Genomic DNA, 15,148 nt, shown 5'->3' on the forward strand with positions numbered 1-15,148 from the left:
ATCTTTTTTCGATTCGAATACGAAGAACTTGTACGCATTGTATTCATTACGTTTTTTTGATGAAATTTTTTCTAATTTAACATCGATCTGGGTTTTAGTGAGAATGTAGGCTTCTATATCTTTTTCACTCGTACTTGTGTGTACGTTTGATATAAAAATCGGCAATTTTCGTTCAGCCGATTTAAAGTTGCATTCGATATCTTTTGCTACGCCCATTTTACCTTTAAAACGATTATTAGTTTTACGCCTTGTAACTAAGGTCCATTTTTCCGTAGCACCTTGCTCCACGGGAATCGTCTTTACAATACTGGCAACGGTTTGTTGGTATTGTGTTTTCGCACCGATCAGCTGTTCATTCGAGGTGTCGGCCATATTGTCTCGATGACACTGAGGCGAACTTATTCCTTGTCTACTAGTAGGTAATGGCTGCGATTGTACCGTTACGCATGGCTTTGTTGGTTTACCCTCATTATTAGTTATATTTTGATGTTCATTATGAATATTTTTTGCGTTATTAGGAGACAATGAATAACCCATATCCAGTGATCTGAAGCTTGATAAATCGTCCAAATTATTTTCAGACATGGGACTATTCCGCGTGTAGGCGCCTCGCTTGAGGTTAATATTTCGAAACGTATCTTCTGTACGAGTATTCAGCTTCTCCTTCATCTCACATATATCAATCCTAATATCATTCAAGTCACTGATCGTAGCATATAAGTTTTTAAACTCTTTTATTTGTTCCTGCACCACGACGAGTCTTTTCAGGAGATCTGATACATCCAGATGGTCGAAGGTGATAGGCGGCAGCCTTTCCAAATTTTTTGCCACGAAAACTGGCATCAAATCGGGGTCAATCGTTTTCATTGTACCTATAATATCGTAGAGTATACGATTTTCTTTTCCTTGACCCTTACGAACAATTTTTCGCCTATCAATGTTTAGCGATTCACAAAGTAACGAACTCGATTTTTCAATTTCATCGGTTTGAAAAGACGATGTACAAATTCTAACGAGACTTTCTTCGTCAATTATAGATATTTTGTTTTGCACATACGCCAGTAACTCGTTTATAACTATATTACAACCGTTACATTTTAACGTATTCGCCATTATTATTCGAATTAGAACACACCCGTTGACATTACACACGTCACGCCGGTATGCGTATGCGCGAGAGACTGACTTTATAAGAAAACGTTCAACTAATTGGACAAACAGATTGGAGATCCTATTTGGTGGCGGTATAGAACTTTTTTGTTATTTCTAAAGATCAATTGTGTTTGTCTTCAATGTCATCTCCATCAAATAAATGCTCTTTCTTCTTTCTTTTTTTGTAATCTTAAATAAATAACCATTATCTGTTAATATTACTACAGAATACAAACGAATTTATGAATGTACACACATTATATTCAAAAAGTTAATCTCCCGCCACATTTGCATTGAATACCACAATTTGGTACGAAGTTGTCACGTTGTGCCTCGAGAGATAATCATGCGCCTTGTTCCTTATGCTGAATAATTAATTCTAGCATATGCTAGGTCTTAGAATGGCTAATCTAGAAGCACTGATTAATGAATTGTCTATCTTTTCTAAATAACTGAATCGTTAAGAGTACTATCGGTTTTTTATTATTTATCTACTTGTTGTCTTTTGACAATAAAAATAAGTTTATAATTCGGCTGAAGCAATGTATGTTAATATATGAAAAGATAATTAATTACATGACTTATAATTGCATAAAGAACCGATTTTTTTATTCTTTAAGTGACAATACATCTTTCATCCAAATATGTGTGCTGCTAAAATTGAATTAGTATTAAGCTGTAATAAGCTAATAATAAGCTAATTTTAATCAAATAACACATGTCACCTTAACATATATTACGCCAACCATTTATTTGATTAACCGACTGTGACACAAAACACACGTCACACGTAATTTCTAATTAAATTCCAATAACATGTCACACTACGCCCTATGTCACACAATTAGACAATATCGTATTCAACACAAATGAGTATTACAGAAATTCCACGAACAATTTGGCAAAGTTTCGCAAATTGTGACGAGTTACGCTAACGAGACGGAGTTACGTGCATTATTGTTCGCGTAAAGCCTCGCTTCAGTGTGTACTGTGTGGAGACTTGGTTTGGGAAACAATTTCCATACATAGGAGTTTGAAACTTTATTACTAGTAGAAGATCTGAGTATATAACTCTATTTAATTTGAATGCTTGTAATGATTTCATGGGCCAGCGATCCCGCCTTCTCCCATAGATTTGTATGGTACATACATAGCCTATAGCACTCAAAACAATTACTCTGTTTATATTAAATCCAATTGTATATGGAATGTGGCATTGTGAATTTATGTGTAGTTTATAACACGAACCTCACAAGTACTCATTACGACTTATCTTAGATTATTGGACTGTCTGTAAATCATAAAATTAGCAGTTATTATTTGGTGAGATAACGACAACGATCGTTGTATTGTATTAAGGCAATAAGTGATATTCTAATTCAGAATTTAAATCCATCATTTAAATAAATAAGCAGCATGTATATATTAGATTCTTTTCACATAAAAAGTTGTTATATTTAGTCGCGATAAAACGTAAACTCAAGATCCATATACAGTGGAGCGTTCACTGAAATCAAGTTTAAAGCTGGAAGGTTCGTTAGGACTAGAAATTGACCTAGATCTAGCGTTCCTGAATCTACGCTGAAATCAATGACCTAACAGTTTCCGCTCTACTTGCGAGCTACGGATGCACCTAAGTGAATTACACGCCTGTGAGAGGAAATTCAAAGTAATTGATTTGTGTATCTTCAAAGACTAGATTTGCGATGGATTTATTTTCGTCATTACGTAATTAAAATCGCAATTCTAAACATGATCGCCTCCTTGGTTCAGTGGCTAACGTGTCAGCGTAGAAACGAGGGGTGCTAAGCTCGATTCCCGGTGAGAACACACAAAAAGTGCCTCGATTTGGCAGGAAACAGAAGGATCACCAACTTTTGCACAAATGAAATCGACCAGTGTACAATACAAATATATATCACCTGCCTAGAGGACACGGGACTTCAATATTAACACTAAACATAAATTTAAACATACCTCTCATAACTTGTTAGTAGGCACTAAAGTTCATTCAATAGTAGGTACCAGTTACTAATTGGTCTCCATCAAATTCCAGCATACCTGGAACCGTACATAGTTCCAGCAAGCCTGGAACAGCTACTGGTGCCCAGTGATGTGGTGGGCAACATCCGTTTCAGCCACCCCACTCTCTACGTGTTCCCTGGTGGTCAGGGGGACGCTGCACTTTTTGGAATAAATGGATTCAATATGCTTGGTGAGTTCTGTATCAGATTACGCCGTTCATTATATACCAGCTAGCAGCTTTGGATGGTGAAATAATTTTGAAATCGGTCCAGTAGTTATTGTGTAAAAACATTACAAACGTACGTTCAATATCACAAATGTCATAATTATTTTTAATACGTGTTATTTGCCTATATAAATGAACGAAGAACATTTTACAATCTGCCCACATAAACTTTTTGGAATACGAATAATTCATCATCATCAGCCCATATATGTTCCCACTGCTGAGACACAGACCTCCTATGAGGGTTCAGGTCATAATCCACCACGCTGGCCAAGTGCTCATGTGTCATACTCGATCGAATAAATCGACCAGTATTAATCGAGCGGGTGTTCGGTTCCAGTGGACGGCGGGTTCTCACGCAAGGCGTGCTGGTGGGACTTCGCGCGGCACCTCGACCGGCTGGACGCGGTGCTGCTCACGCGCCTCAACAACTGCTCCGTGGCCGGGCTCGCCGCCGTGCTGCGCCGCAAGGCCACCGCCAGCGTCTACCCGCAGATTGGACACTTCTTTTGCAACCTCGAGGTGAGTGGATGAGGGGAACAGTGGGCATGTTCTGGGTACATTGGATAATTGTACAATTTTTTTAGTACATGATTACTACAAGAAAATTGGATCCGAAACTGGATTTCTACCCATGTTATGGGTACCGTGGGAATGCCTGTAATCCACCACCAATATGGAACGTTATTTCGAATGATTGAAATTATGTTCCTTTGGTTGGAATTGTTGGTATTCATCTCAATACATGGCGCTGAGTAAATAACGCGAGTCGAATCCCGCCTCGTGATTAAATTGTTCACAATTTCAAAGTAGGTATACTAGGTGAGATGGAACTTTGAAAAATATTCATAATATATTTAAACTTATTTTACATACTGATAAATTTCAAAATATAAGATAATATTTACGATGATGTCAATTTACATCAGCTTATGATCTGACATACGTTGCATTCATAAAAAAATGTCAGACAAAACCAACAACCTGGTATCAATTTAAGGTAATTTTTAATCCTTGTTTGAAACCTGTCAATGAAGTATGACATAATAAGTATTAAATATACAATAAGTAACTACATAATTTTAGACTTCATGAAACGATGCCAATAAAACCAAATCAACACTTTTTGAGCTTTATTAGTTTGTTTTTTATTATAATTATATGGTTTAACACAAATTTATCGTTTATTGGGCATACACAAATATAACAACTGCACGCTACATTGGTCCCTAAACTAAGACCGCCTGTTAGGGACCGACACGACTACAGACCGACAAATACATGTGAATGCTTGGCGTCCGCAGGAGCGCAGCGAGCCGGCGGGTGAGGCGGGGGAGGCGGGGGCGCGGGCGGACGCGGACCCGCTGCAGGTGTCGCTGGTACGCGCGGGCACGGCGCTGCTGGCCGACCTGCGCCGCCTGCAGCTGCGCGCGCACGCCTGCTACCGCAGCAGCGAGCCCGTCAACCTCTACCACAAAGTGGGCCACGGTCGGTGCTCCCTTCTAGATACATTTTTTTTTATTTAATATGGTCATCCAACACCTGTTTTACACTATAACTTGTACACAATACATAGATTTCAGAAATAAAAATGAAAGTGACAGATAATTATAGGATAACATAAAATGTAAATTTGCGTCAAGTTACAAGTTTTGTATACATTACAGGCATGTTCTTTAATATTCACGAGTTTTGTGACAAACATGTAATATATCTAAACCATTGGCATACTCATTGATCAGTTAACTCTATACGATATACGACATACATACGCCCGGTTCCTATATATTGTACACCAGCTATGATTATCCATAACCGAATGGTTACAAGTTTTTCACAACGTTTATAGCGTAATTAATAGCTAGAAGAGGGTTATAGGAAAACCTCCCATCCGTTAGTAACGAATCGTCGGTGATTTAAGCTTCGAGACCTTATTTATAGAAAAGGTTCGCACTTACGCCTGGAAGGTTATTTAACTGTCCGTAGGTGAAACGATCTGTTTTATTTTTATAGGAACCGGGCAATAAAGACGTACGTTTGATGCTCCTTCCATTCGGATCCCGTAAAACGGTACCAAATAGGACCTCATTGAAAGTCGGTGAAAATTTGATTTATTATGTCTTAAACATACTTATTTTGACATAATATGGAAAGTGCATACTTATTTTCAATCAAAAACAGCATACGTCAAATCGGAATTTTTTTTTTCTTGAATATCTACTTTCTGATAGTATAAAAAATAATATAACTTGTGTTTTGATGAAAAAAATTGTTGCATTTACCCAGGTGCCTTTTTAAAATAAAAAAACTTAAAACTTACCTTTTAGATTCCAAACACAAATTGTTTGTTCAAATGTCCTTTGTTAAATTTGTTTGGGCTCATTCTAAAATAATATTCTAATTATACAGGAATAGTTAACATATCCGATAGTTTATTTTTGTAAATTTCTGCACAATATGCTTTTTTTTACTGTAAACCTGCTCTTCAAAATAACAAACACAATAAAAAAAGGACTTTACTTTTCCATTACATTGTTTAAAATATCCCATTTTAACCAAATAAGTATACTATTTACTGAAAGTATTGTTTTAACTGTGATTGTATTCTTTTCAGGCACATTGGATATGTACGTTTTGAATCCGTCCAAGGACTCGAAGTATGTTCGTGAATTCTTAAAGAAATGGCATAGCGGTGAACAAAAACTATTTGAAGGTGCTAATATTTCTGGAGCATTTAATTTTCCAATTCCTAACTTAGTATCAATATGTGCATTATTAGTGTGGCGACCTGCAAATCCCGATGATAACATTACACGTCTCATGTTCCCTGGATCTACGCCTCAACACAAGATATTTGAAGGTTTGGAGAAATTAAGACACTTAGAGTTTCTTCAACATCCTACGTATACCGGACGACAAATGGCAAGCACCCCTGCTGCTCAAATGAAAACGACTGTGGCCCCAACAAAAACGACAAAAACTTTAACTAGTAAAACAATTAAAGAAAAACCAATATTGACTGAAAAAAAAGATGAGAAATTTATAGATCAAGAAACAACGATATCCAAATTTGATAAAATAAAGGATGAGACAGTTTCAAAAAATATTATCGACAACAAATTGATAAGTGAACTTGTTGATGAAGAGGATAAACGAATTGAATCTGTATTACAAGAAGCAATTATTGCGAGAGCAGACTCAAACAAATTAGAAGATAAAATGGCACAATATGAAAGCACTGTAACTGATAGTTTAGTAAAGAAAAAAGATGTTAGAAAAAAAGAAAAATCTATTGAGAAAAAAGCAAAACGTGTTGATAAGACTGAAGGTATAAAAGATACCGTACAAAAAGAAGACTCTAAAAAACTAGAAATAGACAATAAATTCAGAATTGAATCGAGAAGAAAAGTAGAAAAAACGAAGTCGGAATTAGTAACTTCAGTGTCGAAAAGTAAAACTAGTCATCGAACTGCACAAAAATCTGTAGATAAAAAAATTATTAGTGCAACTACTGTTGAGAAAAAAGGTGTCGGAGACGATAAAAAATCCCCTCCGACTACTCCGAAGAAGATGAGTGAACTGAAAGGACAAACTCAAATTGTAAAAGATAAAGTAAAGCTAAAGACAAGAAGAATAAGTCCAGGTAGCACTCCCGCAAAAAGTGCAAAAGAGGCTAGTAATCGACGGGTGTTAGAGTCCAAATTTAAGCAAGTGTCACCTAAACGAGATCTGGTACAAAAAGCACCCGAGAAAAAAGAGCCTAAGGCCAAAAGAGAACCAATTTCGAGAAGACCAAGGCCTTTAGCATCACCTGTCAAGGGACTGAAAACGGCCAAAAGTCCTTCAAAAAGCGTAAAATCAATAAAAACTGATACATCAAAGTTAATAGGATTGCAAAGAGTTAATTACGAGGACATATTAAAAGACGCTAAAAAATCTGATGAGGATACGTCCAGGTCTATTGATGATATAAAACAGCAAGAATTGGACGAGAGAGAAGAACAAGAAATTGTTCGAGAAATTGAAGCAGTATTTAAGCGTGATGGTGACGCAGAAGAAAAAGTTGAGTTTATTGGTCGTTCTGATATTGAAAAGATTACGTGTTTATTAGATGAAACAAAAAGAGAGGCTATCATTGATGGAGAATTTGAAGAAGAGTATTTGATAATTGAAAAGGAAGAAGTCGACCAATATACAGAGGATTCTATTGCTGAGAAAGAAGACGAGTTACAAAAACATATTAAAGATAAAGAAGAATCTGAAAAAAATAAACTTAAAGATATTGAACATAAAGTAAATGAAGAAACAAACGCTAAAATATCTCAAGATCAAGAAAAAGTAGTAGATTCTAAAGATCAGTCAATAAGTGTTGAAGAAAAACAAGATATAAGCAGTGAAAAAAGAACTTCTGATAGCAAGAGTGCTGTTAAACCAAAAGACTCTCTCGATCATGTAGTTCAAGAATCACAACCCGATGAAAAAGTATCAACGACTATAGAATCAGGTGCAACTACAGCACCCACTCTTCCCGAAGATGAACGTATTCCATTAGATGACATAAAAGAAGACCAACAGATTGAAGAAAAGTATATCAAAGAACATACCAAGGAAATACTTCAACCAAAAGAATCATTTGAAATTCAGAAACCCACAAGCTTAGAAAAAGGAATAAAACTTGTAACACAACAAGTCCCGATTAGGGATATCGTAAAAACTCCAGACGAAGTTGCTGATCTTCCACTGCATGAAGAAGTTGATTATAGAACATACGAAGAAAAGAAAACGCCCATTACAGAAGAAGCAATGAAGAAAAAACACACCGATACAATGAAAGAAAGTAAAGTTCCAAAGGTATTACCGTTAACTTTACAAGAAGACAAGGGAATGCAAGATCTAAAGACAATTGAAGAAAATGTTATCGTTAGTACAATACAACGCCCGTCCCACCCAGAATTAGTAACAGTTACTCCTGGATCAGCCCCAGAATCACCTATGTATCAAGAACAAATGAAAGAGTTTGTAGCTGGAAAATCCTTAGAACCAGTTAAAGAATATGACAACCGTCAATATAATTACGGACAGTTTACAGAAGCATTACGGGAAACACATATTACCACCGTAGATTCACCAATTAAAGAAGATATTGTAGTTATAGAGGATTTACATACAATGCCTGATAAAATCCCATCAATTCCAGAAGACGTAGAAAAAGAAATTGAAGAAGCTCAAAAGTTAGAATCGATCGATAAACCCCCACTTAGCCCAAAAGACGTTGAAAAAATTGTTGCAGACGTAGCCGAGGTACTAAAATCTGAAAAAACTTTAGAGGAATTAATTGAAGAGAAATCTCCTATTTTAATGAGATCACCAGAAAAGTCGGCTCCTCCCACTATACCCCATGACGGTATAATTGAAGCAACTAGATCATTTTTGTTAAGTCAAAAAGATGTAATACATACTGAGCCATTAACGGAGGTGGTAAAGCGACCTGAAGAAGAAAAAGAAAAGTCTATCGAAACTACAGAAAAAATGCAAAAAGAAGCTTCTCCAGTTAAATCAATAACATCTGAAGATGTTAGTGAAACTTCAGAAAAAACGGTTCTCAGTGAAAGCAAGAGACTTGCAAATGATTTCAAAGAATTAAAAGATAAAATTTTGCCTGAAGATCAAAAACAAGAGAAATCTGAAAAACGCATAAGCCTGACATTAGAGTCTGCCAAAACTCTAGAAAAATTAGAAGAAAAGATAGCGGAGTTAAAGAAAAAAGATGATATTGAAAGCAAAGAATTAGTTTCAACGATCTATTCAAAAGAAATTACGAAAGCTGAGAAAATGCCTTTCAGTGAAGTTCCTGAAAAGGAACATCCAACTGAAAGCGATATAAGTATTTCAAAGACTAAAAATAAAGAAAGTCCTACTTCTGACAAACTTGTTGCGAAACAAGTGAGTGCAGATAAAGATTTAGAGATACAAAAAGAAGAAGTAAGCAAAGCTTCAAAGGATAAGAAAAAAGAAACCAAATCCGTCATAGGCAGCTTTATGGACAAATTTGATGAAAAACTAAGCAAAGCCAAAGGATTATTTACGAGGAAAAATGATAAGGTGTCAGAACCCGAAAAATTAAAGGACTCCATAGACATACCAAGAGATATAGAAAAACCTTATAAAGAATTATCTGTAAATGAAGAAAATATGTTAAAATTGATATCATTCGATGACGAAGTACAAAAAAATATTAACCACTATTTGGTATATGACGAACCTGAACAAACAATAACAGAAAAAATTGATTATATGAAAGAGAACAATGTAGCAATTAGAAGAATAATTGTAACAAGAATAATAAAAACGAAGTATGCAGATAAGCGAAATGTACTACAAAAATTAAAAATTGTCACTATCATAACTACTACTTACGAATATCCAGATGGAACTTGCAAGACCGAAATGAATGGAAGTACGATTCTTACTGATGTAAATGAAGAAAATGAATTTGATATTTTTGAATTAAAGGATTTCAGTATTCTGGAAAGTAAAAAAATGGAAGAAGAGCAGAGCGAAAGTAAAATAATCTTTAATGGGAAAAGCACAATACAACGAATGACGGTGGTAACAGTAAAAGAGATATTAACATCGAGATCGAGATCTAAATATAAGGAAAAATTGACGATAAATACATCTAAGGAAATTTTTATAAATACAGTTCCAACAACTGTACATGTAATAGTAATATATATATCAGATTATAATATTAAACGACAAACATCTGAAAATCAAAAACTTTCAAAAGTTGTAATAACATCAAAACAATTAGAACCAGTAGAACAATTAGGTCGAGAAGATGAAGTTGATTTCACAGTCAAACAATTTATTTCGGACTCTATCGAGACAAGTTCCATCAAAAAGACTGAAATCGCTTCTGAAGAATTAAAGGAGAAAAAACCAAGCACTGACGAAGAAAGAATTGAAAAAATTGAAAAATCTTTTGAAAAAGTACCCAGTCCAGTAAAAGAAATCATTAGTGAAGATGAGAAACAAACAGAAAAAGTGCCTATTTCTGATCAGCAGAATCGAGGTACTGAAAGATTAGACAAAGGCCTTATTAAAAAGGTAGACGAAATAAAAGATGAATCAAAAGAAAAAATACCAAGCCCCGGAATAGAGACTCCTCAAAAGAAAGAAGAACCAAAAGACGAAGAACCTAGCTCAATTGAGAAGCTCGATGAAAAAATTGAAAAAACTACAGACAAAGAGCCAAGCTACATTAAAGACTTTGCTGATAAATTGAAAAAACCAACAGAAAAAGAGCCAATACCCGTAACAGAGTCTGTTGAAGAAAAAACATTATGCGTCAAGAAAGAAATAAGCCCCATTGAAGCAGTTTATGACAAATTAGAAAAGGCAAAAGGTAAGGCGCCAAGCCCGGAAAAAGAAACAATTGATGAAATTGAAAAGCCGATAGACAAAGAGCCAAGCCCCGTTAAAGACTTTTCTGACAAAGTGGAGGAAATAGAGCCAAGCTCCTTTAAAGAAGCTGTTGATGAAAAAGAAACACTTCTAGAGAAAACAAGCCCCGTTAAAGAAGTCACAGACAAATTTGAAGAAACCGTAGTAACAAAGGTAAGTCCACATATAGAAACTGTTGAGGAGAAAGAAAGAGCTGTAGAAAAAGAACCAAGCCCAGCCAAAGAAGTTGCTGATAAACTAAAAAAACCAACAGAAAAAGAGCCAAGTCTCGTTAAAGAGACTGTTGTCGAAAAAGAAGTGCCCATTGAAACAGAACCAATCTCCTTTGAAGAGGTTGCTGACAAATTCAAAGAAAAAGCAGGCAAGGAGCGAAGTCCAATAAGAGAAACGATTAAAGGAAGTGAAATACTAAAAGAAAAAGAGTCAAGTCCCGTTAAAGAGACTGTTGAAGAAAAACAAGTCCCCATCGGAAAAGATCCAAGCCCTGGAAAAGTGATTGCTGAAAAATTGCAAAAAATAACAAGTAAGGTGCCGAGTCCAATAAAAGAAACCATTGATGAAAATAAAAAACAAAAAAGCAAAGAGCCAAGCCCCGTTAAAGAGTTTGCTGACAAAATAGAAAAACCAATAGAGAAAGAGGCAATTCTAGTTAAGGAGACTGTTACAGAAAAAGAAATACGAATTGAAAAAGAATCAAGCCCTGTTAAAGAGGTTTCTGACAAATTGGACAAACCAACAGACAAAGAGCCAAGTCCTGTTAAAGAAACTGTTGGAGAAAAGGAAAAGCCAATTATAAAGGAAGCAAGCCCTGTTAAAGAGATCGCTGACAAATTGGACAAACCAACAGGCAAAGAGCCAAGTCCTGATAAAGAAGCTGTTGGAGAAAAGGAGAAACCTATTGTAAAGGATGCAAGCCCTGTTAAAAAGGTCGCTGACATATTAGGAATAACAAGAGACAAAACGCCAAGTCCCGTTCAAGAAACCTTTGAAGACAAAGAAAAACCTATTGAAAAAGATGCAAGCCCTGTAAAAGAAGCAACTGACAAATTGGAAAAAACAACAGACAAAGAGCCAAGTCCCGTTAAAGAAACTGTTGAAGGAAAAGAGAAATCTATTGAAAAGGAAGCCAGCCCCCTTCAAGAGATAAGTGAAACATTGGAAATATTAGCGGGTAAGGAACCAAGCCCTGTTCAAGAAACGTTTGAAAAAATGGAAAAACCAAAAGAAAAAGATTCAAGCCCCGTTACAGAGGTTTCCGACAAATTGGACAAACCAACAAGCAAAGAGCCAAGACCTAAAGAAGCTGTTGCAGAAAAAGAGAAACCTATTGTAAAGGATGCAAGCCCTGTTAAAGAGGTCGCTGACAAATTAGGAGAGACAACAGACGAAATGCCTAGTCCCGTTAAAGAAACCTTTGAAGATAAAGAAAAACATATTGAAAAAGATGCAAGTCCTGTAAAAGAGGCAGTTGACAAATTGGAAAAAACAACAGACAAAGAGCCAAGTCCCGTTAAAGAAACTGTTGAAGTAAAAGAGAAATCTATTGAAAAGGAAGCCAGCCCCGTTAAAGAGATATGTGAAACATTGGAAATATTAGCGGGTAAGGAATCAAGCCCTGTTCAAGAAACGTTTGAAAAAACGGAAAAACCAAAAGACAAAATATCAAGCCCTGTTAAAGAGGTTTCTGACAAATTGGACAAACCAACAGACAAAGAGCCAAGTCCTGTTAAAGAAACTGTTGGAGAAAAAGAAAAGCCAATTATAAAGGAAGCAAGCCCTGTTAAAGAGATCGCTGACAAATTGGACAAACCAACAGGCAAAGAGCCAAGTCCTGATAAAGAAGCTGTTGGAGAAAAAGAGAAACCTATTGTAAAGGATGCAAGCCCTGTTAAAGAGATCGCTGACATATTGGGAATAACAACAGATAAAACGCCAAGTCCCGTTCAAGAAACCTTTGAAGACAAAGAAAAACCTATTGAAAAAGATGCAAGCCCTGTAAAAGAAGCAATTGACAAATTGGAAAAAACAACAGACAAAGAGCCAAGTCCCGTTACAGAGATTAGTGAAACATTGGAAATATTAGCAGGTAAGGAACCAAGCCCTGTTCAAGAAACGTTTGAAAAAATGGAAAAACCAAAAGACAAAATATCAAGCCCCGTTAAAGAGGTTTCTGACAAATTGGACAAACCAACAGACAAAGAGCCAAGTCCTGTTAAAGAAACTGTTGGAGAAAAAGAAAAGCCAATTATAAAGGAAGCAAGCCCTGTTAAAGAGATCGCTGACAAATTGGACAAACCAACAGGCAAAGAGCCAAGTCCTGATAAAGAAGCTGTTGGAGAAAAAGAGAAACCTATTGTAAAGGATGCAAGCCCTGTTAAAGAGGTCGCTGATATATTAGGAATAACAACAGACAAAACGCCAAGTCCCGTTCAAGAAACCTTTGAAGACAAAGAAAAACCGATTGAAAAAGATGCAAGCCCTGTAAAAGAAGCAATTGACAAATTGGAAAAAACAACAGACAAAGAGCCAAGTCCCGTTAAAGAGATTAGTGAAACATTGGAAATATTAGCGGGTAAGGAACCAAGCCCTGTTCAAGAAACGTTTGAAAAAACGGAAAAACCAAAAGACAAAGAATCAAGCCCTGTTAAAGAGGTTTCTGACAAATTGGACAAACCAACAGACAAAGAGCCAAGTCCTGTTAAAGAAACTGTTGGAGAAAAGGAAAAGCCAATTATAAAGGAAGCAAGCCCTGTAAAAGAGATCGAAGACAAATTGGATAAACCAACAGACCAAGAGCCAAGTCCTGATAAAGAAGCTGTTGGAGAAAAAGAGAAACCTATTATAAAGGATGCAAGCCCTGTTAAAGAGGTCGCTGACATATTAGGAATAACAACAGACAAAACGCCAAGTCCCGTTCAAGAAACCTTTGAAGTCAAAGAAAAACCTATTGAAAAAGATGCAAGGCCTGTAAAAGAATCAATTGACAAATTGGAAAAAACAACAGACAAAGAGCCAAGTCCCGTTAAAGAAACTGTTGAAGAAATAGAAAAGCCTAAAGAAAAAGAATCAAGCCCCGTTACAGAGGTTTCCGACAAATTGGACAAACCAACAGGCAAAGAGCCAAGTCCTAAAGAAGCTGTTGGAGAAAAAGAGAAACCCATTGTAGAGGATGCAAGCCCTGTTAAAGAGGTCGCTGACATATTGGGAATAACAACAGATAAAACGCCAAGTCCCGTTCAAGAAACCTTTGAAGACAAAGAAAAACCTATTGAAAAAGATGCAAGCCCTGTAAAAGAAGCAATTGACAAATTGGAAAAAACAACAGACAAAGAGCCAAGTCCCGTTAAAGAAACTGTTGAAGAAATAGAAAAGCCTAAAGAAAAAGAATCAAGCCCCGTTACAGAGGTTTCCGACAAATTGGACAAACCAACAGGCAAAGAGCCAAGTCCTAAAGAAGCTGTTGGAGAAAAAGAGAAACCTATTGTAAAGGATGCAAGCCCTGTTAAAGAGGTCGCTGACATATTGGGAAAAACAACAGATAAAACGCCAAGTCCCGTTCAAGAAACCTTTGAAGACAAAGAAAAACCTATTGAAAAAGATGCAAGCCCTGTAAAAGAAGCAATTGACAAATTGGAAAAAACAACAGACAAAGAGCCAAGTCCCGTTAAAGAGATTAGTGAAACATTGGAAATATTAGCGGGTAAGGAACCAAGCCCTGTTCAAGGAACGTTTGAAAAAACGGAAAAACCAAAAGACAAAGAATCAAGCCCTGTTAAAGAGGTTTCTGACAAATTGGACAAACCAACAGACAAAGAGCCAAGTCCTGTTAAAGAAACTGTTGGAGAAAAGGAAAAGCCAATTATAAAGGAAGCAAGCCCTGTAAAAGAGATCGAAGACAAATTGGACAAACCAACAGACAAAGAGCCAAGTCCTGATAAAGAAGCTGTTGGAGAAAAAGAGAAACCTATTGTAAAGGATGCAAGCCCTGTTAAAGAGGTTGCTGACATATTAGGAATTACAACAGACAAAACGCCAAGTCCCGTTCAAGAAACCTTTGAAGACAAAGAAAAACCTATTCAAAAAGATGCAAGCCCTGTAAAAGAAGCAATTGACAAATTGGAAAAAACAACAGACAAAGAGCCAAGTCCCGTTAAAGAGACTGTTGAAGTAGAAGAGAAATTTATTGAAAAGGAAGCCAGCCCCGTTAAAGAGATTAGTGAAACATTGGAAATATTAGCGGGTAAGGAACCAAGCCCTGTTCAAGAAACGTTTGAAAAA

General features: G+C 36.3%; 1 protein-coding gene across 1 annotated transcript in view; it reads left to right on the top strand.

The window, feature by feature from the left end:
- The window catches only part of LOC119839156 (microtubule-associated protein futsch-like), a 93,054-nt gene that overhangs the window by 62,231 nt on the left and 15,675 nt on the right, over positions 1-15,148 (top strand). The window contains exons 5-8 of the mRNA XM_038365359.1: positions 3,209-3,367; positions 3,744-3,925; positions 4,708-4,891; positions 6,018-15,148. Of these exons, the coding sequence (XP_038221287.1) occupies positions 3,209-3,367; positions 3,744-3,925; positions 4,708-4,891; positions 6,018-15,148 (9,656 nt within the window). The remainder of the gene's footprint in view (positions 1-3,208; positions 3,368-3,743; positions 3,926-4,707; positions 4,892-6,017) is intronic.

The sequence above is a fragment of the Zerene cesonia genome, unplaced genomic scaffold, assembly GCF_012273895.1.
Source record: "Zerene cesonia ecotype Mississippi unplaced genomic scaffold, Zerene_cesonia_1.1 Zces_u009, whole genome shotgun sequence".
NCBI lineage: Eukaryota > Metazoa > Arthropoda > Insecta > Lepidoptera > Pieridae > Zerene > Zerene cesonia.